Raw genomic sequence first — 25,030 nt, 5'->3', positions numbered from 1 at the left:
TCTATGCAGCGTCAGAATGTTGACGCTATGGGAATGCTCCAGCATAATTGTGTCTGAAGCACGTTAAAACACTCCAATCTCATTGTTGCAATGTCATCCCGTGACGTGTGACATGCATACTGTGGAAGCTATAAAGGATACCCGGAACACAACAGTGTCAGCTTCTGTGTCTCCAGTAAGCACTCTTTGTCAAACTGTCCTTGTCTATTTGGTTCTGCTCTGCCCTGCTGGTGTTTTGATCCAGAGCTTTCCCCTACGGGGTAGTTTTGGTTTGTTTTTATTTTTTTAATAATAAAAAGCCCATTGCTCTCTGCATCACTGAGTCCTCGCCTCATCCCTTTACCCAACCCTGACAATCATGTTCTTGTCTGTTCAGACAACACATTGGTAGTCTCATACATAAATCATCAGGGGGGTCTGCGGTCGCGCCCTCTTTGCAGACTGGCACACTAGATCCTCCTGTGGGCTCAGGGTAGGCTGCTCTCCTTGAGAGCAGTTTACATCCCTGGGTACCTGAGTCAGGGAGCAGACATCCTGTTGACGCAGGGCTCTGGGAATGGAGACTCCACCCTGAAGTGGAGGAGTGGATTTGGAAGAAGTTCAGCCAGGCAGAAGTGGATTCTGAGGAGACAACGCATCTGTTCTTGTTTTCTCTCACGCATCTAGCTCTGCTGGGGTTGGATGCCAGACTACTTCTGGATGCATTTCCACCAATTGCTCTACTACCGGGAGTTCTAGAGAGAGTTTGCCAGCACAGGGCTCATCTACTGCTAGTAGCCCCATTCTGGCCGGCCCGAGTATGGTTCACAGACCTGTTGTCTCTCCTTGGAAGAATCTCATCAGGAGGGACCTTCTGTCACAGGCTGGGGGCACAATCTATCATCATGTGGAAGTTGTGGGTTTGGCCCCTGAGGGACCCGTCAGCGGACCAAGAGAAGCTTAATTTGCTTTATCAAGTTAGGGCTCCTGATTTTTATGTCCACCGTTATGTCCAGACTGACCAACTGTTGGTATGCTATATTTCACCCAGGTAACAAGTGTAACAACAACAACCAGGGCGCTGGTGCCCTCTGCAGGCATTTGATATATTACATAATAAGGGTGTGATAAGACACATTCACACTGTCAGTCCAAATCCAATTATTTATGTATCCGATTGGAATCTGATCTAAAATTATTGACATCCACACTGTGTATCGCAACTGTTCAGATCCGATTTGTGTGTCCATGCTGCTCTTTCGTTTTCTGGAATATCTGCATGGGTTTCTATGGCAATGATGTTGCGTTGGTAGGCATACGCCAAAAATAAAAACGCAACATGTAGGGGTTTGCAATACAGATGTCTTTTTTACAACATGGAAATGTGTAGCCACCGGACTGGACTACTGCGTATTCTGAGGCAGGGGTAGAAACGGAGGCTGGCTGGTATGCATTTTCTGCTCGTCCGGCACTTTGCAACAACACAACATGGTTTCTTCAGCGACTTTCAGCAAGTTTCCTATAACAACATCTGCCGTTTATGTTTTACGTGGCGTGAAAAAGTCACATAAGCCATTCGAAACCTAATCAGAGCAGTCAGACTGAAACTGTTCCCTTTCGAATGGGAACTCACATTGTGTCCGAAGACACTTTAGGGAACGCCTTGGCATGATGATGTCTGAAGTACGAGTAAAAACGCAACAATGTCAGCCTGTGACATCACTCTAGTGTGACCGTGAGTACAAAAGGAGCACCTGGAGTACACACCATCAGCTTTTTTGTCTTCAGGTGACCCTTTGTTTGAAGTGCGTGTAGGCGATTATCACTATGGATTCTTCCTCTGACAAGCACTTCAGGAAGTATGTTCCCCCATGTCCGTGCTACCTGACACTGGATGATACACACAAGATTTACATTTTTTGTCTTGGAGAGGATCATCCATGTTTTGTTCTCGAGGGAGCAGAATGCGTAGATTGCGAGGGCTTTTGCATGAAAAAGCTCAGATCGCACCTGGCCCTTTTCTCAAGGGAATCGGGGCAAGCGTCGGTGCCCAGGGGATCAGGACCTGCTGCAGCTGAGGCACAGCGGAGACTGAAATCTTGGGGCTCTCAGGTCGAGCTAGAGGAGGAATTTGAGTGAGGTATGTCTCTTTCTCATTCCTTTGCCGCCGGCGTGAGAGCTCAGCTAGATGAGGACGTTCTTTTATTAGAATCATTCTAATGAAAGAATGCATACCATAATAGTATGCGGCTGTGGGTCAGGCTGGTGGGGCTTTGCACACAATAGCAGTGTTGTCATGCTATGGCAGCTATGGTGGCCATGGAGAGACATCTGTGGATCAATCTGGCGGACATCGGGAAGAAAAAAAAAAACATTTTCTTCTTGATGCTTCTTCTTCGCTCACTTAAGCTCCAGCTAGTCAGCGATGTCAGGTGTTTTGCCCTTTTAGGCCACCTTGGTTAGCTGGCTTTCGGCGAGTACGGTTGGCCTTCTAGCTATAAGAGTTATTCTTTGAGGCTTCCGCTCATCTGAGCTCTGATTAGACGGTGACATCAGGTGTTTGGCTCTCTATAGGCCACTTTGATAATTGTCTTTGGAGTTGAGTCATCTGAGCCCTAGTTAGATAGTATATCAAGTGTCTGTTAGGTTGTCTTGATAATCTGTCGTTGGAATCGAGTGTGTTTGGCCTTCTCTCATTTTGAGAGTCGTTTTTCTGAGGCCTCCGCTTGCCCTAACTCCAGTTAGACAGGATTGAGTGTTCATTTAAGCCCCAATTAGGCTACATATCAAGGGATCAGCCTTCTTTTGGCTGCCTTGATAAGTTGTCTGTTAAGTTGAGTTGCTTGGCCTTGGCCTCTGCTCACTATTAGGGTCATTTTGCTGAGGCCTCTGCTCATCTGGGCTTATGTCAGACAGCGACATCAAGTGTTCGGCCTTCTGTGAGAAAGCCTTGGTAAAGTGTCTTTGGAATTGAGTGTGTTTGGCCTCCTCTCGTCGTAGAGAGTCTTTCTGCTGAGGGCTCTCATTTAAGCCCCAATTAGGCTACATATCAGGTGTTTGGCCCTCTATAGGCCACTTTGTCTATAAGAGTTGAGGCGGTGCCGTGGTGGGTACCGAAATGTAATGTAAACATAGTGGTGGGATATTCTATGTTAATTTCACCCTCACACTCCGTCATGGTCATATTGCAAGACAGCTTTTCACTCAACAAGAAAACTCGTCACATTTTAACATTGCGAGATCTCATAGCACACTCCTATTACATAATGTACGTAAGTTGATTAAGTTTATATTATGTACATTACATTATGTATTTTAACAGTGTTGTTCAATAAAACCAAATATTTACTTGCTTTTGATGTTTTATTTGAACCCATTATTACTTCCTCATTGTTATTATATATGTATTTTAAGTCATTTTAAAGGCTATTGTTCACTTAGGTCTATTTTTATTACCACACACACACACACAAAAAAAGATCTGATTACTCGATTAATCATCAAAAATAATCAATGGATTACTCGATTGCCAAAATAATCATTAGTGAAAGCCCTAGACTTGTTAGAAGAATATTTGTTATAGAATAAAGTAATTCTCACTAATGTTCATTGTTCCTTGTAACGTTCATTCACAGGATGTTAAACCTGGAGATGTTCTGCAGAAAAAGAACATGTGGGAAATTATTGGAGAAGGCTCTACAGCTGAGAAGTCAGGACTGGGAGGAAAGGTAAATATTCAGATAAGAATCTTGAAGTAATAAAACTCAAAATCATAAAAATTGTCTGAGAATGAGTCCCTCGCTTAATGCCTCCCTCTCAGCATTTCTTCTACTCACCTTTTATATTTTAGGTCTCCTCCTCAGGTAAACGGTACAAGTTCATTGTGACAGGCCATGGCAAATACGAGAAGATCCCCGCTGAAGGGGATCGTTATAGTGTCTACCCAAATGGAAAATCAAGTGAGACACATTCTTCTATTTTACAAAGTGTATCCCACATTTTAAAGCTTTTTAAATTAACAAAACAGTTCTGTTGAAAATTACTCCTTATAAGAACATGTTTAAATAGCACAATATGATTCTGCAAATAAAAATGGCAAAAAAAAAAAAAAAAAAAAAAAAACCCATAAACAGTCGTGGTAAAATTTTGCTGATGTGTGCTAGGTAATATTATCTAGTACCAAACTAGCTACATAGCAAGCTAGCTAAGATTAGTTTAAAAATACTAAATGTTGTAGCATTAGAGCATAAAACTTACAAAACTTTTAAATACTTTGAAAAAAGAACCCCATTCCCAGTGCCTTATGGGATGATTTGCATTTCCTCAAAAGTACACTGACACTCAAAAGAAATGTCACTTTTCTTTTTTAATGAGAGCCCTAAATAGACTTTTTAAACTCATCTCACTCACTAAATGTTATTGTTCTATTATTTATTTTTTTTATTACTATTATTCTTTGTCAAAATATTGTTGAAATAAGAATATAACAAAAAGTTAAAGAGACTAAAACTAAACTGTGGAGAGCTAATATAATGTTTGCTAAAAATAGGCTATATATGAAAACAGCTGAAAATTCTTTTAACCTTTTCTGAGTCTTGCAATCTGCAGGGTTTTCATATGTCTGTTTGATCATGTATTTGACGCTTATAACTCAAACAAATCAGAGCAAGCTGCTAACACAATGCAAATGTTTCCATTCAATGGCTAGTGTAATAAAAGTGATGTCACACAAAAGAATAATAATGATATAATCTCTTAAAACAGGTATTTTATTAGAAAAATATATAAAATAACATTAAATCTAGTACAGTGCAGCTTAAAATGCAAAGCATTATACACATCACTGTCAGTAAAGAGAAAATATTCTCAGTCTGACGGTTTCTGCAACAAAGGACAATCATGCAAAAAAAAAGTCCAAGCCTACAAACTTAACATCACCTAAGCCTGTAATGAGAACATGCATGAGTTGACAATCAGCATTCACTGTTATTCATCTAATCACATGGAAACAACCAGAGCATTTATATTTATGGTTTGTAAAGCCCATTTGAGGGCTCCATCGGTGAAAGCTATTTGTCAACACTGAGCACCAAGTATGCAACCTGCAGAGTGAGCCATGCCTTGCTTTCAGTACGATAAGGCATACTTACTGCATACATCTCTTTCTTATTCTATCTCTTAACTTTCTTCCACGGTTAACCAGTTCCAATTTGCCCACCCACCTAAAACTTGCACTCAATTGTTCATACCTTCAAAAACATACAACAGCACTTTGTCCCTTGACACCATGTTATCTTTAACGATCAACAAGAAGAATTACAAATTTATGTATATGTATGGCTTATATTCACAAAGACTTTTTAACGCCATTTTACATAAATTGTATCCTTCATTAAAGGGTTAGTTCACCCACAAATCTCTCATTAATTACTTACCCTTATGTCATTCCAAACCCATAAGACTTTCATTCATCTTTGGAATGCAAATGAAGATCTTTTTGATGAAATCTGAGAGATTTTTGTCCCTTCATAGACAGCCTACGCAATTTAAACGTTGACGCTTCAAAAAGTTCATAAAACGATCGGAAAAACTAATACATATGAATTGAGTGGTTTAGTTTAAATTTTCTGAAGAGACTCGATCACTTTGTATGATAAACAGATTTAATTTAGGCTTTTACTCACTTATAAACATTGATCAGCGAACATAAACAGAACTTCAACCGAACCTGAATGACGCGAGAGAACAAACCTCTTGCGGAAGCTCAAACGTGCTGCATAACACACCAGAATGGTTATGCAGCACGTTTGAGCTTCCGCAAGAGGTTTGTTCTCTTGCATAATTCAGATTCGGTTGAGCTAAACCACTTAATTCACATGGATTAGTTTTCTGATCTCTTTATGAACTTTTTGAAGCTTCAAAGTTTCAATTGCATAGGCTATCTATGGAGGGACAGAAAGCTCTCAGAATTCGTTAAAAAGATCTTCATTAGTGTTCCAAAGATGAACGAAAGTCTTACGGGTTTGGAATGACATGAGGGTGAGTAATTATTGACAGAATTTTCATTTTTGGGTGAACTAACCCTTTCAGCACCATTTAGCTGTTAAAAAAATTGCTGTGAAAAAGATTGTGTATTTTACTGCAATAAAAAAAGAAAGAAAGAAAGAAAAGAGTATTAAAAAAGAGTTTACCTAAAGCCTTAAGGTAAATTTATATTTTTAGATGACTAAAAACTGCATATATTTCACATTTTCATAACCCCCCCTCCAAAAAAAAAAACTCTGATTTTTGTTAGATTTTGTTACATTTTGAAAAATGTAAGTATTATCAAAATATTACTGTATTTAACATGCTTATAAAATGTCAAAATGAGATTTGAAAGTCTTAAGCAAAAACTCTTTAAGTTTCAAAAATATATATTTTTTATTCATTATTCTTATTAGCTTAAATGGTTAATGCAAATTGACAAGTGGGCAATTACTTTAGTACTGCAAAATGTTTTTTTTTTGTGCATTTGCCAATTGACCCGTTATAAAGTTATAAAATTAAAAGTTATAGGTAAAGAATTGGGTTAGATAATAAACACAACTCTACTATTGCAGTGACAGCTAACAACATCCTTGCCTATTATTTATATGTTATCCAGTTATGCATCAGTGTTTTAAGAAGTACTGAAGCCTTTGGCTATTCTATTAAAGTCTTTTGGTTCTTCGTCTTTATTTTTGCGGCCTATGAGTCCCATTTCAAAAACTGTTGCAATCTTTGTTGCTGGTCTAGAAGCTGCCTCTCTTAGTCGTCTGGCATCAAACCGTGGGCTGTACAGGAGAACTGGCAAGCGATGCGCAAATGAGGGAATCTCTTGTAGCGCCTTCTGTTCTGCCTCCATTTTCTTTTGCTCCTCGGTTTTATTGGCTTCAATTTGTTGCATTATGTTCTCTTTGGTGGAGAACATTTGGAAGAGGACAGCATCCCACATTTTTGCTGCCCTAGGGGAGTCTTTACTGTCCTGGCTCTCACTAAGCTTAGCGTCATCTTCAGACGTATTTTGCATTTCACTTGTATTTTGATCAGCGCTGGCAGGGACGTCTTTCTTTGACCCAGGCTCTGCCTCAGGAAACTTGGGTTCCTCTGTTTCGACCACCATGTGTTTTTTAAGGCGAGACCAGCCACTGAGTTTTGACTTCATGCCTTTTGGTTTCTGCATCACCTTCAAGAGAGGCTCTGCAGATAGGGAAGGGCCTTCACCCCCCTCCTTCTTTTCCACTGTAGGCTTGATCTCCTGTTGGGGACTAGCTTTTGTCTCTCCTCTTTCAACCTTTTCAGGTTCAGTGTCCTTTGTTTCAATGTCCTTTTGGTCTTCTTTTGGTTTAGCCATAAGCTTAACCACATCTTTTACCTCTCCTTTTTCAGGAGGTTTTTCAGAAGAAGTAGATGCAAGATTCTGCTTCTTAATTCTCTCTAACAAAGACATTTTTGCCTCTGTTGGCTTTTCTGGCACTTTGCTTGGTTTAGCATTAACTTTACCTTCCGACAGCTTTGGAAGTGCTGGCTTTCCCATGTCTTGGTTAGATAATGGCACAGCCTTACTTTCAGGTTTCTGAGTTTCCTGTGCAGTTGGAGGGGTTGGTGTCATTTGAGAAAGTCTGGGAGATCCATAGGTTGGAGTTCTGACTCTTGGTGTCACAGTACTTATTGCCTCTGATTTTGCTTCTGATGGTTGTGTGTCAGCTACAGATACCACAATGGTTGGAATTTTAACATCAGGAATTTTTGCTTTTAATTCTGGCACAGGTTGCTTGGGAATGTCCCCTACAGAGTTTGCTTCTGGCTCAGATGCTGCCTTTGGAACCTTTGGAGGTGGAGCCACCACAGCAGTTTCATCTTTAACAACAACAGTCTGAGGCGGCTGGACTTCACCTTGCTCTTTAGGTTTTACTTCAGACTTATCATTTGTCATAGTCACATTATCATCAGGTTGAGGTACTACTGGTTCCTGTTTTGGGAGATGAGTTACCTCTACACGTGGTAGCACAGTTGGTGTAGAAATACTAAAACTTGGTGAGTAACTCTTTATTCCTCCATAGGCAGCATATTCAGCGGGAGTCAATCCATAATATGTTGGTTTGGATTTAGGTGCTGTTGGTGTTTTGGGTCTTTGACCTGCAAATGGAGGAACTCTAGATAACGGCCTTTGACAGCCAACTGAAGACAAACCAGGCTGTGCAGGTTCAAAATTGGGTGCTGTGGGGGCTTCAGGCTTTGGATGTTCATTTTCACTAAGGTTCGGGCTTTCCTGTATTTGAGTCTTTGGCTTTGATGACTCAATGTTTTCTGAAGTGGCCATATCCAGTTTTTCTTTTAAGGGTTCAGTTGATTTGACATCTATGTCCCCATTTTGGAATATTGCTGAACGATTGGTGTTATTCACCTGATTTGAAATTTTATGAATTTCATCATGTGGATCAGCCAAGCTTGAAGTTGGCGTTTTGGATCTTCTGCCCTCCATGTGCACAGGAGAAACGGCAAATAAAAGTGGATTTGGTCTTGAAATCTCAATCACAGATACTCTGACACGTGACACATTATCTGAGGGTGTCTTGGGTCGCCCTGAAGGTGTTTTTGTTGAGGTAAAGTCAAATGTTGGTGTTTTTACTCTAGTTGGTGTTGCAACCCCCTTTATCTCAAGTGTTGGAGTTGTACCTCGTTTTGTCTCAAGTGTAGGTGTTGCATTTTGTTTAATCTCTGAAGCAGGAGTACTGACCTTCTTCATTTCAGAAGATGGAATTGTCTCTTTCTTGATTTCAGAAGTTGGAGTTTCGGTTTTCTTAATTTCTGAAGTTGGGGTTATCCTTTTGATTTCAAATGTCGGTGTTGTAACCCTTTTGATCTCTCTGGTTGGTGTTCTGTCTCTTATTTCCGCTGTTGGTGTTACTATCCTTCTAACCTCAAATGTTGGTGTCGGGCCTCTCAGTAACTCTGCAGTAGGTGTTTTACTCCTTGTTGGTGATGCATAAGGTGTTCTCAAACCTGCTGCCTTTGCTGTATAATTGGTGATTTGAGGAACTTCAAACAATGGTTTTGCTGTTCTAGAAACATTCAGAACAATTGGCTGAGGGCTTGGAGTTTTAGAGGTAATTACATGGGTGGTAAGAGTTGAGCTGACTTCCACTCTTTGTGCAGTTTGTAGAATAGTGATTGGAGCCGTAGCATGTGTTTTAACTCCAGGTACTGGTGAGGCTGTGGATGGAAATGCTGGAGCTAGATGCTGGGGAGTGGTGTGGCCCACAGCCACATATGGTTGTGGTGAAAATCTTGTTGTCTTGCCATAAGTGAATCCTCTGTGATGAGGATAAGGAGACGCTACATGCTGATACAGTGGTCGGACGTTAAAACGTGGGTGTACCGTGCCAATGTATAAAGGTGTCTCTGGAGTCTTAGGAGGAGTTGAGTGATCACTGTGCTCCAGGTCAGGGCTTGCTTCATTTACTGGAGAGAGGCTTGAGCGGAAGGGGACCGATGGTTGTGAGGCCTGGGCAGCAGCTTTTTTCTTTGCTGTCTTCTTAAGTAGTTTCTGGAGCCGGACATTTTCTTTCCCAGGTTTGGGAAGCAAAGGTGGTGGGTACTGCTGGGAAAGCAGGCCTGCCTGGGCAGCATTGCCGATATTGACAGCCATAAAATCTTCAACCCCCTGAAACAAATAAATAATACATGTTGTGTACACTGAACATGAAAATAATGATTGTTTTTGATATTAATGATAAAGTGCAAACCATTCTGAAAATAGACAATTTAATTAATTAAAATATCAGCAAAAAAGCTTCATTGTTCACTAATGCTGTTGTTTTCTTTTCTTTCAGGTGAATTATCCAGCGATGATTTGTGAAGAATTTAATTCAGCAATAACACCTTTTCTGATCCACCAAGATGATTTTGATTTTTGATGATTGCTTCATTTTTGACTGTTCTAATGTCAAGTATTTGGGAAATTTTCTTACAATCTATTTGTCATATATACAATTTAAAAAACTTCTCTGAATTTTTTTTTATTTTTCCCCAGTATTTTTCTGCAGTGTTTGTGCTGATATTATGCTGTCTTTTAAAAATGTATGAGTATGAACTGAATGTGAACGTCAAATAGATATTTACGATTTTTGTTTTTATATTGATTATCTATGCTATTTTTTATACTCTGACACGTTGTTACATTTATATAGACTTGAAAATAAAAAAAATAAAAAATAGATGCATAGTAGAATAATCCAAAAACATATTGCAAATTCCTGCAGTGGATTCATATGCCTTTTAAGTCATTACCAATTTGTTTTACTCCTTGGTGTTATATTTTATTACAAATATGACATTGATTTTCTCACCTCTCTGCTATTGTTCATTGGTTTGATTAACGCATAATTGACTACACTTATTGGTTTTCAAGAAAACACTGGAATTAGTCCATTTATCATATTTATAATATTAATATAAACCTGTTTGTTTAGTTACAAACTTTTTTTCTACCCAATGGTATCATGGTTAAATTAAGAATGTGATTTATAGTCCATTTCCGCTTTTAAATTTTAATAAATTTGATATTTTGTATGATTCTTAATTTTGATTTTGGCTTATTCTCAAAGTAAAATGCAAATATAAGAATTTTTTTTTCTACTCGATATAATTTCTCACAAGTAGGACTCAGTTTATGACACATTCACATGCAGTAAACTTCCACAACACATCTAGCATTGCTTCTTGGCCTAATTTTAGGGCGAAAGCAAATAAGCAAGTAATCTGCTCTCTGTCACAGAGTGTGGTGCCACTCTCCACCCTCACTGTAAACCAATGCCTAGTGATCTGGGGGCAGTCACTGCTTTAGACATAGGTGGGACAGCTACATTAAATTACATAATAAATCACTGAAAATTTACTACCAATCAGATTTAGTGGTGTCTGTTGACGCACAAGTTCATAAATCAAAAAGCTGCTTTTTTGTTCTTTCATACTGTATTGATTATTACCGGACTATTAAAAAATTGTATTCATATTCATTAAATACTCATGAACCTGGCTAATTTCAGCAATAATATAGGTAAGAATATATCTCACTAAATTTAATTATATTTTGCAATAGTGCAAGTGTAGGCCACCTGTAAGAGCTTGTAAAAGAAGTCTCCAGCCCAGAGTGACACATAGAACCATATGAGAGGAGGTCATCCTTTTAAGGCCCTGGTAGGCTGGGCAGTTTGGAGAATTTCCAAGATGCAAGTTCAAAAGAGGAAAGGGCAAGAATAGCAAAGCAGTAAAATCATGCACTGCCTAATTGCTTCTTAGCAAACACCTGGTGAGAAAAAGTAATTGTACATGTAAAGACATACAGTCTACAGCAATATACACACTTACATGTATGTGCTTAAAAAACTTACCAAGAGATGACTAACAGAAGACAGATGAAGACACTTCAGACAAGGTCCCCTATAGATATAAACAAGCATGAATTATGCATGTCTTTGAAAATAAGCAACTGTATTTTAATGAAAAGGACATGCATAATGTAGACATAAAATATGGTTGCATTGAAACAAATACTGGTAGTACTTCTTTCAGTTTAACAGTGTTATATTACACTCCCTGATGCAGAAACCTTCAAAGACTGTCAAGTTAGCTTGCTACAAACTATTAATGCCTATTCCCAAAGGACAGACATGGCATGCACTTCCACACTAGGCATTCATATAATAATAACCATAAGATAGAAATTTCAAATTTCAAGCAGTTTTGCTGTGGTTTTATACCTGCGTGTCTGGTGTTCAGGGGTGTCCGGCGGCTGCCTGCTTGTCCCAGCTTGGACTGTCAGAACGGGAGACTCATGTTGAGTTCAACTATTCCCCCTTCCTTCAAATGGAAGGCACAAGCTCCATAGCAGTCCAAAAATAAAACCCTGAGTCCGTTACTCAGAATGCACACTGAGTGGTGACGGTGTTGAGGGAACCGTCAGCGAAGCAGGGGGGATCCAGGTCACCTTAGATATCACCAAGTGCCCCCCTCCCCCATGACACCAGATGCACACCCTCATTTACACATCTATAAGCACAGCACCCCCTACAGTTAAGAAGAAGCATTTGTTTCTTTTGGAGGGCTACTTCAGGCTAACTCTTTAAAGTCAGCATGAAATCAAAAAATTAAAATGTATGTGACCTTGTAATCTTCAGTCAAAATAACCTCCCACTTGCAGTGACATCTCTTCTCTGGTAGAGAAGAGTTTCTCATGACTTGGGGGGGAATTGATCCAATCAATTCCTGATGGACAAAAAAAAGTCCTGCCCTAAATTTTATTTTTTTTTCTTGTTTCACTCGGGTAATACGTCACAATAGGGAAGAAAAGGCTATAGCAACTTCCGTTGAAGCTGACTTTAAAGTAGTCCCCTGTGAATTGTTGGTTGCAAGACATTTCAATTTCTTAAGATATGTGAAACAGAAATTTTCTGATTTCATATTGACTGGCAATGTTGTAGTGTAAACAAGTGTGTTTAAATTTTTAAGTTAAACTTTTCTTCAACTTAAGTGAAAACTTAATCCCGTGAACAAACTAAATAGCCTCTGACAAGGAGTAAGGATTGGAATGAAAAAAAAGCCAGACTGATTTGATTACACCAATGAGCTCATGTGTTGACAGAAGTCAAACCTTTAGATATACAGGTACATGATTAAGTTGACATTTACACTTGTTTACATTATAAGAGAACATTGTGACTGACTTTTTACCGTCTCTCCAGCATGTAACTCATCTAAACAGTGCATTTTCAGAATGTAACTAACTGGTGAAATTCACAAATCCACTGTATGCAGAGTGGTGTGACCATTTTCACTAGCCCCTTATACATGTAAATGTATTATTTTACATATTTAAATTGTGATTAATCGCACCTAACATTAAAGTTTTTAATATATTTTTATATTGTAACACTTTCACATTGAATCTCAAAAATAATGTAGAAACAACATAAAGTATAGCCCTATTTTAAATATTTATTTAATGGCATCTTTTTACTAAGCACCATGAATGAAGGCCAGTGTAACTGATTCCAGTACTGATACTGATGTCTCTATTAAATGGATCTTTTTTCTCAGCTTTAGCCATTAATTATAGCCATTCAACTACAGTTATTACAGTATAATTGAAAGCTATCAATTTTAACATTTAATAGGCTTTAATAGGCTAAAATCTGATAGATCTGATACACATGACGTGGATCTGACACCTCCTATTTCTCACAGCTTTTTGCGTTCATTTAACACTTTTTAAGACTGTGTTTATTAAGGTACAATTTTGTGTGTTTTTGTCCTTTCAAGCATGAAAGAGAACACAATGCGGCACTGACGCGCTGTCTGTACAGATTTGAGTTCTTTTTTTGGGTTTTATCACGCTTGAATGGTTTAATAGCACTTGAATGAATGATAGCGTGATCATATACTGTAGCGCAGCCAAAGGATGAAAAAAATGAATTCTGCATTAATTGTGTTAAATTTTTTTAATGCGTTAAACTGAAAAAAATGAATCACAAAATGAACGTGTTACTTTTGACAGCCCTAATTTAAATATAGTATTTATTTATTATATTTAATGATTATTTATGAATTGTATTTCCCGTTCTTCTGTTTATGTTTCTACAAATTAATTAATGCTGACAGGCTGGAATGGCTATGAATGTAACATCATTGAATTTGTTTTAACAACAGAAAATAAAGCTTAGACATACTAAGTTTCGCCTAATAATTGAATGCAATTTAAAATCATTTACAGAAATGTATTAGTGACCTCTAGACATATTAGTGACCTTTAGCCATTTATAATGAAAAAAGGTAAGGTGTTTGTAACACAACATATGTGGACTTGGGAGCGAGCCCTGGGGGACACCCCAGAACGTCATCTGAAGCATCGATCTATTATGTTGAAAGTAACACCAAAAGCTAAGCTCATCACACTCACGTTCAGGCCATTCAGAAAATGTGTTAATTGTGCTTACGTAGTACCGCAACAAATATAGCAACAGTGGCTGGACTCACTCCTCCAAACTTATGCCTCTGTTACATTTCCTCAAACCCTCAATCATCTCCTTATTCAGTGCCTGGGCCAAGTTCTGGACCTTCCCTTTTTAACCCTTCCCACTACGGAATCTCCACCAATGGGAGATTTCCACAGATCAGGTGTCACTATAACAGAAATGAATGTTTGCTGAACTTTACAGCCAGTCTCCGCCAGCAGGGAGCTCACTTCTTTCAGCTTTTCTGAGGTAAGGGTGAAGGAGGGCACGAGTGCAGTGGGTGAGGAAATTGCGAAATCAGGAAAGATTGTGTGTAGTTGTGAGTGAGTTTAGACTAGGACAATTTATGATAATTAACGTATGAACTCATCAGGTTTCACACAAACTTGCGGAGTTCATATAACCTAATGTGTTTAGTTAAAAGAAGACTCATGGACTCTTAATTATAAATTTTATATATAAAATAAAGCTGGATCGCTTTAAAATATAGTAGTCAACATCTGAAGTGGATCAAAACCTTTCATCAAAGTTGTCCCAAAACTTCTTCTTAGGACAATTTAGTTCTTAGGACAGCTTGGATTAACGTTTTTCATCCACTTCAAATGTTGACTACTGTACAGTAGTTTAAATTTACATTTAATTTATTTTAAGTTGTCTGAATGATAAAATCTATTCAATCTATATGATCTAAATGTTCTATGTCCAAATATAGAAGAGGAAAAAAAAAAAAAAAAACTTGAGATGGAACTTGGAAACTGGATCCTGAACAATGTTTGGGCTTATTAAGTGCAGCTGTCTTGTCTAAGTCAAATTCTTTTTGACCCGAGATGCTTTTAGGCATTGCTCACATCCATTTTCTGATTATTATTCAGAGGTTACCAACTGATTGATTTGTATTTTTAAATTCATCAAACCCTGAAATTATTTCAGATTTTGTATTTTGTATTGATTCTTTACAAAATCTGAGTCCTGCAATATATAAATATTAGTTCTGAAATTGGGAAACAACACAAAGCATCTAACAAAGACACAAATACTATATTTTCAAAGATATGTGTTTGTCTACAACTTGTTTTGTCTACTCTAAAGATGTTCTAAAGCACATGTGTCAAACTCCGCTCCTGGAGGGCTGCTGTCTTGCAGTTTATCTCCAACCAGCTTCAAAACACCTTGCCTGGAAGATTTTAGTAATCAAGAAGACCTTGATTAGCTTGTTCATGTGTGTTTGATTAGGGTTGGGACTACACTCTGCAGGACAGTGGACCTCCAGGAACCGAGTTTTACACCCCTTTTCTAAAGGAAAGTGCCTTACTACTGATCTTTTCAATGACTTTTACAGTCCTGACAAGACCAATAATCTATCAGGCAAAGTGGAAAACAAACTTTGACATATAAGTATGGGTAAGGGCATTTATGATATATAAGGTCAGCTAATAAAAGAATTTGGCCAATGCTTAGCTAAAATGACTTCACCCATCTTCTGAGAAACTAAAAGTGAAAAACATAGCAGACTACCATAAACAAAAATGTAATTGTTGCCTTGTAATTTAATGCATATTCTAGAATACCATCTACATAACTTTGTGGAAACAGGAAAAAATTGGAGGAGTATTTGCATCCTACATTCGTCTTCACTGACAGTCTTGATTATTTTATTTGGCAAAAAAGCCCCAGTAGTTCAGAATATTATATATATATATATATATATATATATATATATATACTCTCAATATGTAGAGAGAGACTTTGATTTTGTTAGTATTCATTAGACTCACTGCAGTCTACACTGGAGGTTCTGATTTGTGCATCATTTTTTTTTTTTTTTTTAGTCTCAAAGTCCACTATCACCATGTCAGACACTGAGGAGGTGTAAGTATCATAAAGTTTGTCATATTGTAGCCCAACTTAACTTTAAAACATGCGATTCTATGCATATTGAACTGGATTTGTATGAAGTGCACTAAGAGGGCATAATCAGGCTTCTGTTTTTTTTACAGTGAGCATTTCGAGGGTGAGTACAATTTTTAATGTTTTCTTGTAAAATCTTACTTCCAGAGCATTTAAAAAAAAAAAAAATAAAAAATCTAAACAATGTAGATATCTGTAATGTATTCGTTTACCATTCTTAGAAGAACACGCTGAAAGTAGGCAAAACTGCAATGCGTGATACTGCTGCACTGGTCATACTATTAATATTATTACTGTTATTACATGGATGGAATCTTCATCTGTTAGTAACATCTTCTACATATGTAGATATGCCTACATTTATCTAGAACATCCTGGTCTGCATTCTCCATCTTTGAGGTTTTTTTTTTACATTGTATTTGATTGATTTTATTACACAATAAGCTAATCAAATGTTATTTATCCTTATTCTGTATTGTATATATTGTATACAATGTGGAGTGGAAAACACATCCCCTCGTTACCATACAGATAACTATATTGTGGAAATATATTAATGTAAAAATATATAAATGTAGAAATAAATGTAAAAATAAATACAATAATAGACCTAAATAAGGAAGGTATTTCTTTTTAAAAATGTTTATAAATCCATTTATTTTTAATGTTGGCAGATTCGGTCCCCCATAGTATTGTAGTTCCTAATAATATCTATTCTGCTCTTGTTTTCTGTTCTTGTTTAATGCTTTCTGTCGTTGAAGGGGAAGGTATGTTGATTTCAGATGTACTTAATCGTGTTGAAGGGACTACTGTGTCCCTTGTTACAGTTGTCTGCAGTCTCCTCCTAGTGGACAACATCTATAATGCTGTCCCTTCTCAAGGGTGGCATATTAGAGCAAGACTGCAAAAACTGAAATGATTGGCTACAGCCCTCAAAATATTTCCAAGCGAACCATATTCTGTATAATCCTAGGCAATAACCTATTCACAGATTAGGCTATGTAATGAAATGGCTAAAATAATCTAAAATGATAACAACTGTGCAGTGACACGCTGTTTGAGTTTGCTCTGCATGGCATGTACCGAAAACTGACCAACTCATTTCAAGGAGCAGCTGCTGTTTCAGAAGCAGAAGCCTCATCAAGAATTTTTTTTTTTTTTTTTTTAAGAAAACTTTTGAATTAGACACATTTAGCTCTAAATATTTTAATAAATGAATATAAAAAAAATACATTTTTATATAAAATTACTTTTTTCTTTACTAAATTATTTAAATCTATAATAATATTTAAATTTCTTCAATTGGGATTATGAAAAGTCACAATTTCATGTAAAAGGTGTTTCTGAGCATTATGGCTGTGCTTGGATGTTTGTTCTGAAATCAATGTAGATATTTAATAACTTTAATATTTTAATAACTTTATTAACAATAATTTAATTTTTGAAGTGGAACAATAATTTTGGAAGAAAAAAACTAAAATTAACTGTTTAACAATGTATTATTAATTTATTAATTATTTAAATTTATTTTCCTTCTAGTATTTTGGAAACAAAATAGTAATTTTGTGAAAGCAGTGCAATGGCAGCGTTTTAACATTGCTGTGTACCATTAACTGTATTGCCCTGAGTGGAATTCCCAATAACCCATGTACTTGTCTCCTCTTCACTCTTAATACAGAAGAGAAACCAAAGTACAAGTAAGCATTAGAAACATCTTATCACATTACTGTATATCAAATGATTTTATTGAAATAATTTTAAGATATAATGCTCATTTTATTTCTTTCACTCCAGGCCATCAGCACCCAAGATCCCAGATGGTGAGAAAGTGGACTTTGATGTAAGAGATTGTTTATCTTTGGTGCTCTTTAAAACGGCCATGTGAGTGAGTTAGTAAGTTAAGCACATTGTTTCTTGTGTGTCTGAACTCAGGACATTCAGAAGAAACGTCAGAACAAGGATACACTTGAGCTGCAGTGTCTCATCGATGCTCACTTTGAGCATAGGAAGAAGGAGGAGGAGGAACTCATCGCCCTCAAGGACAGAATTGTGAGTGAGCATTGGCCTGTCGCCTGATCTTCTTCAGAAAGTTGTAAATGAATGTGAACATGTTTTGTCTTAAAACAGGAGAAGCGCAGATCTGAGAGAGCAGAGCAGCAGAGGATCCGAGCTGAAAAGGATAAGGAGCGGCAGGCGAGACGCGAGGTGTGTATCACTGACCTTGTGAGGCTAGAAAGTGTCCATCTTCTATCAAAAGCATAGACACTAGTGGTTGACCGATGTATACTGCCATTCGCTAGGGTTGCCAACTTCAGGAAAGGAAAATCGTTGTTCTCTGTAGGAAAATAAAGGACAGAAATAAATCACACACTCAAAATATTTGTACTGTACCACACAGTGTACATCATTTCAGTATCTGTAGTTAAAGGGATAGTTCACCCAAAAATGAAAATTTGATGTTTATCTGCTTACCCCAGGGCATCCAAGATGTAGGTGACTTTGTTTCTTCAATAGAACACAAATGATGATTTTTAACTCCAACCGTTGCAGTCTGTCAGTATAATGCATGTCAGTGGGAACACCATCTATAAGAGTCAAAAAAACATGCACAGACAAATCCAAATTAAACCCTGCGGCTCGTGACGACACACTGATGTCCTAAGACACGATGTTCATGTCTTTCTTTCTTCGGTCGAAAAGAAATTAAGGTTTTTGATGAAAACATTCCAGGATTATTCTCCTTATAGTGGACTTCAATGGTCTCCAAACGGTTGAAGGTCAAAATTACAGTTTCAGTGCAGCTTCAAAGGTCTTGATACCAGACGAGGAATAAGGGTCTTATCTAGCGAAACGATCGCTCATTTTCTACAAGAAAACAACTGTATATGCTTTATAAACACAAATGATTGCCAGAAACTTTCCCACTTCAAAATTTTTGATTTTGTTAATATAAGAAAGCCAAAATATGAACCTTTTCCCACGTAAGTTTAAAATATTCTAGCTGACCCCCCAGTGTGAGTTTAAGGCGACTGTTATTTTGGAGCGTTTCACCTTATTATTTCCATGGCGACGTGTCATGCTTGTCATGTGACACACCGCAGCCACAATAGCGCTGTATGGCAGATGTATCGCTTTTATTCAGTTTTTCCTTTTCTATTCAAAATATTCACACGCTTGTTAGCTATGTCATCAACTACCTGATATTCCGATTATCAAATACGTTTAAGTGAATGTGTTTTGACGTTTAAAAACCTTTATAATGATCATGTTAACTGATCTATAACGCGCGATGGGTGCCGCTATGTAAGTTTGAACCGCAATTCAGAGAATCGTGTCGGATTTACAACACGTCAATTCCTCCACTTCTCCCGAAATACATGAAAGTAAGTGGCTGTTAGATCAGCGTAGCAGTCAATAAACGGGACAAAGGAGGCCACGTACCGGACAAATCAATTAGGCCCAATATACGGACAGTTGGCAACCCTACTATTTGCCATGTTGAACGTGTTCCTGGATCAATATCATTGTTGATCCTGGAACAACATTCCAATCAACCAATCAGATTTGAGGGACAAGTTTACAGTTTATGTCAAGTTTGGGCTTACAACCAGGGTTAGGTGTTTCTAATCACAGTAATCATTTCCCTCTGATTTTAGGAATAAGTTATGGTTAGGGTTAGGTTTAGGGCTAGGGATATGGTTATGGTTAGGACAAAATTTTCATACAGGAATGTTGTTCCAGGATCAACAAAATATGTTGATCCAGGAACATGTCTTACTTGGCAAAATCACAGTGACCATATTGCCAAGGCCAATATTATTGGCTGATGTTTGGCATTTTTTAATTATCGGCAACACCCAAAAAGGTTTTTTGCTTGGTCAATGTGTCGGAAGCAAGACTTTTATTTTGACAGAGCTGAGAACACCAGCGCCTGAGCACACAGGGCTCCCATTCACCATCTTCATTAAATTACTGTAAATTATTGGACAGAAGTGTTAAGACAAAGAAAGTAGACAGTATACGAAAAAGTGTTATACCGTTTTTTTTTTTTTTATAGTAATAGAAAAGCAAATGCTATAATACTTTCTTATCTAATGTCAGCATTAAGCAAATACCCATTTATATCATTTAACCAAGTATTTGAATATCTAATAAACATTTCACAAATCTTGCAAACTCTGGTGAATCTAGCAGTGAGATTTTCTGAAGTGTGCATAGACTGCATAACGTGTACTTTTTGCTTAACAGTCGGTCTGGAGAGTTTATCTGTCACTGGACATACGATCAACAAACTTTAAATTGATTTCAAACTATGCTGCGCTATATCCAGTTGGTCGCTGTATTATGCGTGCTGTATGTAAATTTAGCACTACCTTGTCTTTATTTGAAAAATGATGATTCCCAGTATACACAGACTTAAGTACAGAAGAAGATTAGGGCCAAGTAATAATAAAAAATAAAACCTTTTCGAGATTAAAGTCATTATAATGCGAGAATAAACTCATTAAATTTTGAGAATAAAGTCGTTGTGTCGTTCTTCACCCTAGGCTGGAAGAGTGTGTATAGTCATTTTTCAATATTTTTCTTCTGTATTAATAAAGTCTGTGCTTATGTAGAGATATAGGCTAATATAGATTGTCCTTTCAGTTTCCGTTTGCACATTTAACCTACAGTGAAACACATCGACGCCACTTTTTTTCAGTCTTTTGCCCGTATGGTGATTAGATTCACTGTTCTGCACTGCCGCCTTGAATTTGAGAATGTGACGCGTCTGGTTTGAGGCATATGGTGCTTCATCCATAGCGCGCACACAGAGAGCGCACAAATACTCTTCTTGTGCTTGAATGGACAAATACACATAAAAGTATGTATGCGAGAATTGTTAAATTTCACTGGTATCTACAATTTTGGTAGCTTATTTATTAGAATACAATGTTACTTGGGTCAAAACAATGAAATCAAATATGTAGGCTATTACAACATGATATTCTTTCTAGTAGCCTTGGCCACCTCATATATAAAAGTCTAATTTCGTCACTGCTTCTCGAAGCATTTCGTTCATCGATATTCCACACCTTGAGGTGTATGATATCCTAGGATAGGTATGGTATCCCAGCTGGGAAACCACAAAACCTCAATGAATCACGTGTAGGTGAAGCCAGCAATAACCTTGCATTTGTCCACTGGTTTTTATTTCATGTTGGACAAAAGCAAGTACATTGCGCAAATAGGACTGTTCTTTTTCTTCTAAAAAGACCATGCCACTTGTAAATTCTCTTTAAAGTTTGTATGCTACTTATTATTCGATTATAATCAGCTAGCTAAAACTGATAGTACTATTTCTTTGTTATTGAAAGAAAGCCTAAAATAGGCCTATAGCTTGACTAAGTGATCTAACTCTGTCATGTCCTTTCAACTTTTTTCTCGAGATGTAACAAGTTTTTCTTTGAAACACGACTTTATTCTCAAAATTTTATGATTTTATTCTCGACATTGTATTTCGACTTTTTTTTTCGAAATTTAACAAGTTTAATCTTAACATCTTAACATTATAATGACTTTAATATCGAGATTTTTTTGTTACTTGGCCCTAACCCTCTTCCATACTTACCAGATTACTGTGTCAAAAACATCAGTGTCGGTCGACCGCTAACTGACACAGTGTCTTGATGGTTCCCACAGGAGGAGAGGCTGAGGAAAGAGGAGGCAGATGCTAAGAAGAAAGCAGAGGAAGATGCCAAGAAGAAGTCAGCTCTGTCCAGTATGGGCTCCAACTACAGCAGCTACCTGCAGAAGGTCAACTCTATTTAAAACAGTTCAAATGAACTGAAGAGAATGAATTAAAACAACTAAGACTGAAACCATAGGCTCTGTTGTCCTTCAGGCTGACGCCAAGAAAGGTGGCAAAAAACAGACAGAGAGAGAGAAGAAGAAAAAGATCCTGGCTGAGAGACGCAAGCCACTCAACATTGACCATCTCAGCGAGGACAAACTGAAGTGAGTTATTCTCCAAACTGTTAAAGCAGCCATGTAATCTGTCACGGCGGGTCTTGCTTACTAATGTCTTGTGTCTTGAACTTCAGAGAAAAAGCACAGGAGCTGTTTGAGTGGATAAAGACCCTGGAATCTGAGAAATTTGAGCACTCAGAGAGGTTGAAGAAACAGAAGTATGAGGTGAGAAAACAAATAGCAAAATAAACAAGAGGACAAGAAACTATGAACCTATACGTCCCATTGTCATCACTGGTATATTTTCCCTTGAGGTTAATTTTGAGATCACTGATAAATCTCTGGTCTTCTACAGATTACTACACTGCGCAAGAGAGTGGAGGAGCTCAGCAAATTGTAAGTTGCAGGATTCTTGAATATCATGGCGCCCCCTGCTGTGCATGGCCTGTATGTTGCTGCTTCAGTGCATTGACATATCTTCTGTGATGGTGAAAATGAAGTGAACTTAACAAGCAAGAACACTACACTCACTTTCTGTTCATTGTTTCCCTATCGTCCACCAAGAGCAACTGCCTTTGCACGTAAAGCTATCCATAAAATACAAAGAGTAATACAAAATTTCCTGATAATTTACTCACCCCCATGTCATTCAAGATGTTTATATCTTTCTTTCTTCAGTTGAAAAGAAATTAGGGTTTTTGAGGAAAACATTCCAGGATTTTTCTCCATATTATTATTATTAGCAACTTACAGTGGGCAAAGCAGAGGGGGTTTATGAGGAAAAAAAATGTAAAGATATAATATAAATTATAATAATAAAATTAATTTTAAAAAATAATTATAGAATTGATCACTTATTAATACATGGAAATAAATGGAAACTCTAACCAAGAAAAAAGGAGGGATTTACACCTTGCTCCTGGAATGATGAGCAGACAAAAAAAACAGTTTATGTGGCTATTTTCATTTTTTCAAGTTATTTGAGTAGTTGTCTGACACATAAATTAGTTTTGTTGAATTCATTTTTGATTGGAGCTGCCAAAAAAAAAAAAAAAACATTTTATGATACTGTAACAGTAAGTGAAGCCTGGTTTGAAGTTGAACAACCTGGTGCATGCTGTGATGTGAAATGTGGTGTAGATTTTTTTTTACAACGCTTAAGTAAGTTAACGTAAGTTAAATACAATAAAAAATAAATAAATAAAAAAAATCTGTAAAACTTTACAATAAGGTTCATTAATTAACATTAGTTAACTTCGTTAGTTAACATGAACTAATAATGAACTGCACTTATACAGCATTTATTAATTCTTGTTAATGTTAATTTCAACATTTACTAATACATCATTAAAATCTTGTTAACATTAGTTAATGCACTGTGAACTAACATGAACAAACAATGAACAACTGTATTTTCATTAACTAACGTTAACGAAGATTAGTTAATACAGTAACAAATGTATTGCTCATGGTTAGTTCATGTTAGTTAATAGGCTACATTAACTAATGTTTAACTAATGAACCTTACTGTAAAATGTTAAATATTTTTGCTCACTGCTATGTTTTGACTACTCTGGCATTGCAGCAGCAAGAAGGGCGCCGCCGCTCGTCGCAGAAAGTAAGTGCGTCGTCCTGCAGGCCAAGACCACCACAATGATGATGGACAAGATACACCCCTCTTTCTGTGCTGACCGCACAGGACCCGTAGTTGTTGATCAACCCACTCTTCATCGTCTTGGACTGTTATTTATGTCATGTAAATAAAGTGTGACTTAAAGCCTTTGTCAGTACTTGTTCTTATTGAAACATCAATAAAGTCGTTGTTTTTAGATGTTGTCACCCAAGACCATTTCTTTCCATTTCCACAAGTGCAGAAGCATGTTCCAGGATCGGTAGAAAATCCTGTCGCGGTTTGTTGCACGAGGATAAACATTAAAATTCACTGTTTCTAGATAATGTTACTGTGTCGTATTTAAACATAATAAGTGAGATTCTTACCTTATTATCTGTGCAAATATTCAATTTTCAACTCCTGTCACGCCGGTAAACTGTAACTTTGACAGGCGGAAGGATACGAGTGACTTATATCCACCCCCCAAGAACACGCGTTTCCAGAAGTTCATCCGCCTTCGACAGTAGTCCCAACAAAATAGTCCCAAGTTTCCAGCATTCAAAATGTCTTACTTTGTAGACTTAAGTGTATAGTCAGTTTTAGTTTGCTTTTAGCTTAGGCTACCCTACACGCTGAGGTACACGTCGAAATTATTCTGTGGTAATCGACAGTCACAGATCCTGTCAATAAGCCAGATGCTGCCTTAAATTCTGAAATGAAGTTGAAATGGGTTAAATTATTTTGATAAGTAGGCCACACATAGACTTTACTTGGGCGGGCCGCCTATGTATATTAAAGGCAGTCCAAGTAAATTTGGAGACACATTTTTGCTTTTATTATTTTTATCCTCTTATAGCCTAGCAGCTACTTTTGTATCCGTTGAAGATAATGAAACCATCCGCGATTGATTACCTAGTGGAAATTATCCCCTTGCCCTACGCGTTTTGTACCTTGTTCTGTGTGCGCGAGAACTGCCTACTCCCGCTGACATTCCCACGTGCGCTGCAGAGATGAGGTGGATATTTCACAAAGACAGGACTCGACAGTCCAGGTGCTTCTGTGTGCAAACTGTAAGATGTACATTGATTATTAAACTTCAAAAGGCTATGATTTCATGTAGGTAAAAAAAGAGCACTGCACATTGCAAAGTCACAGTGCGGCATTGTTGTGCGAGGCTTCAAACTGCTTCAGTGATTCTCAATTAGCCTAATGAATAGCACATTTATGCCAAGCAATTGCTAATGAACTGGAGTTGATGAATTATGACAATACTTTATGGCCTTTATATAATATGTTTTAGACGGTTGCAAGAATGCATATTTTGTCACTCTCATCTGAAGTATCAGCCCGCAACAGTATAGACCTTTCAAAATAAGAGTCTCAGTGTATTTTGGGCTTGTTTATAATTAAAAGTCACATGCTAAGTTTTTTTTCTTTTTCTTTTGGGCATTATTGGTATTTTGGTTACACAATAAATTGTATTTAATTCAATTTCCATTTAATTCATAGTAAATTATTGTAGTCTCTGGCTAGGATGCTTCCCCAC

The 25,030-nt window shown here is 37.3% G+C and overlaps 3 protein-coding genes across 5 annotated transcripts in view; 2 read left to right on the top strand and 1 right to left on the bottom strand.

Moving 5' to 3' along the window:
- Nucleotides 1–10,585, top strand: part of lsp1a (lymphocyte specific protein 1 a) — a 38,143-nt gene extending 27,558 nt beyond the window's left edge. For all 3 annotated transcript variants that reach the window (XM_051884201.1, XM_051884200.1, XM_051884199.1), the window contains 3 exons: nucleotides 3,615–3,707; nucleotides 3,830–3,938; nucleotides 9,837–10,585. In XM_051884201.1, coding sequence (XP_051740161.1) covers nucleotides 3,615–3,707; nucleotides 3,830–3,938; nucleotides 9,837–9,862 — 228 coding nt within the window. In that variant the 3' untranslated portion in view covers nucleotides 9,863–10,585. The remainder of the gene's footprint in view (nucleotides 1–3,614; nucleotides 3,708–3,829; nucleotides 3,939–9,836) is intronic.
- On the bottom strand, nucleotides 6,378–13,678 carry prr33 (proline rich 33). The gene is made up of 3 exons (XM_051884198.1): nucleotides 11,766–13,678; nucleotides 11,397–11,445; nucleotides 6,378–9,667 (listed from the first exon to the last, which is right to left on the bottom strand). Exon 3 carries the CDS (start codon nucleotides 9,650–9,652, stop codon nucleotides 6,641–6,643), a length of 3,012 nt encoding a protein of 1,003 aa, XP_051740158.1. The 5' UTR covers nucleotides 9,653–9,667; nucleotides 11,397–11,445; nucleotides 11,766–13,678; the 3' UTR covers nucleotides 6,378–6,640.
- A 1,078-nt stretch (nucleotides 13,679–14,756) lies between these two features.
- tnnt3a (troponin T type 3a (skeletal, fast)) lies at nucleotides 14,757–23,701 on the top strand. The gene is made up of 10 exons (XM_051885034.1): nucleotides 14,757–14,786; nucleotides 17,496–17,620; nucleotides 17,718–17,763; nucleotides 17,856–17,972; nucleotides 18,051–18,128; nucleotides 21,606–21,719; nucleotides 21,808–21,920; nucleotides 22,007–22,097; nucleotides 22,228–22,268; nucleotides 23,458–23,701. The coding sequence occupies exons 1-10, from the start codon at nucleotides 14,757–14,759 to the stop codon at nucleotides 23,492–23,494; spliced, it is 792 nt and encodes a 263-aa protein (XP_051740994.1). The 3' UTR covers nucleotides 23,495–23,701.
- Nucleotides 23,702–25,030: the final 1,329 nt, after the last annotated feature.

This window comes from Ctenopharyngodon idella, chromosome 24 (genome assembly GCF_019924925.1).
Source record: "Ctenopharyngodon idella isolate HZGC_01 chromosome 24, HZGC01, whole genome shotgun sequence".
NCBI classification, from domain to species: domain Eukaryota; kingdom Metazoa; phylum Chordata; class Actinopteri; order Cypriniformes; family Xenocyprididae; genus Ctenopharyngodon; species Ctenopharyngodon idella.
This window is presented reverse-complemented; position numbering and strand designations above follow the sequence as displayed.

Coding starts and splice junctions, on each gene's coding strand:
- tnnt3a (XM_051885034.1), top strand. CDS start 14,757: ATGGAACTTGGAAACTGGATCCTGAACAAT. Junction 14,787..17,495: donor GAAACTGGATCCTGAACAAT/GTTTGGGCTTAT, acceptor ATTTTGTGAAAG/CAGTGCAATGGCAGCGTTTT. Junction 17,621..17,717: donor GAAGAGAAACCAAAGTACAA/GTAAGCATTAGA, acceptor CTTTCACTCCAG/GCCATCAGCACCCAAGATCC.
- prr33 (XM_051884198.1), bottom strand. CDS start 9,652: ATGGCTGTCAATATCGGCAATGCTGCCCAGGCAGGCCTGCTTTCCCAG.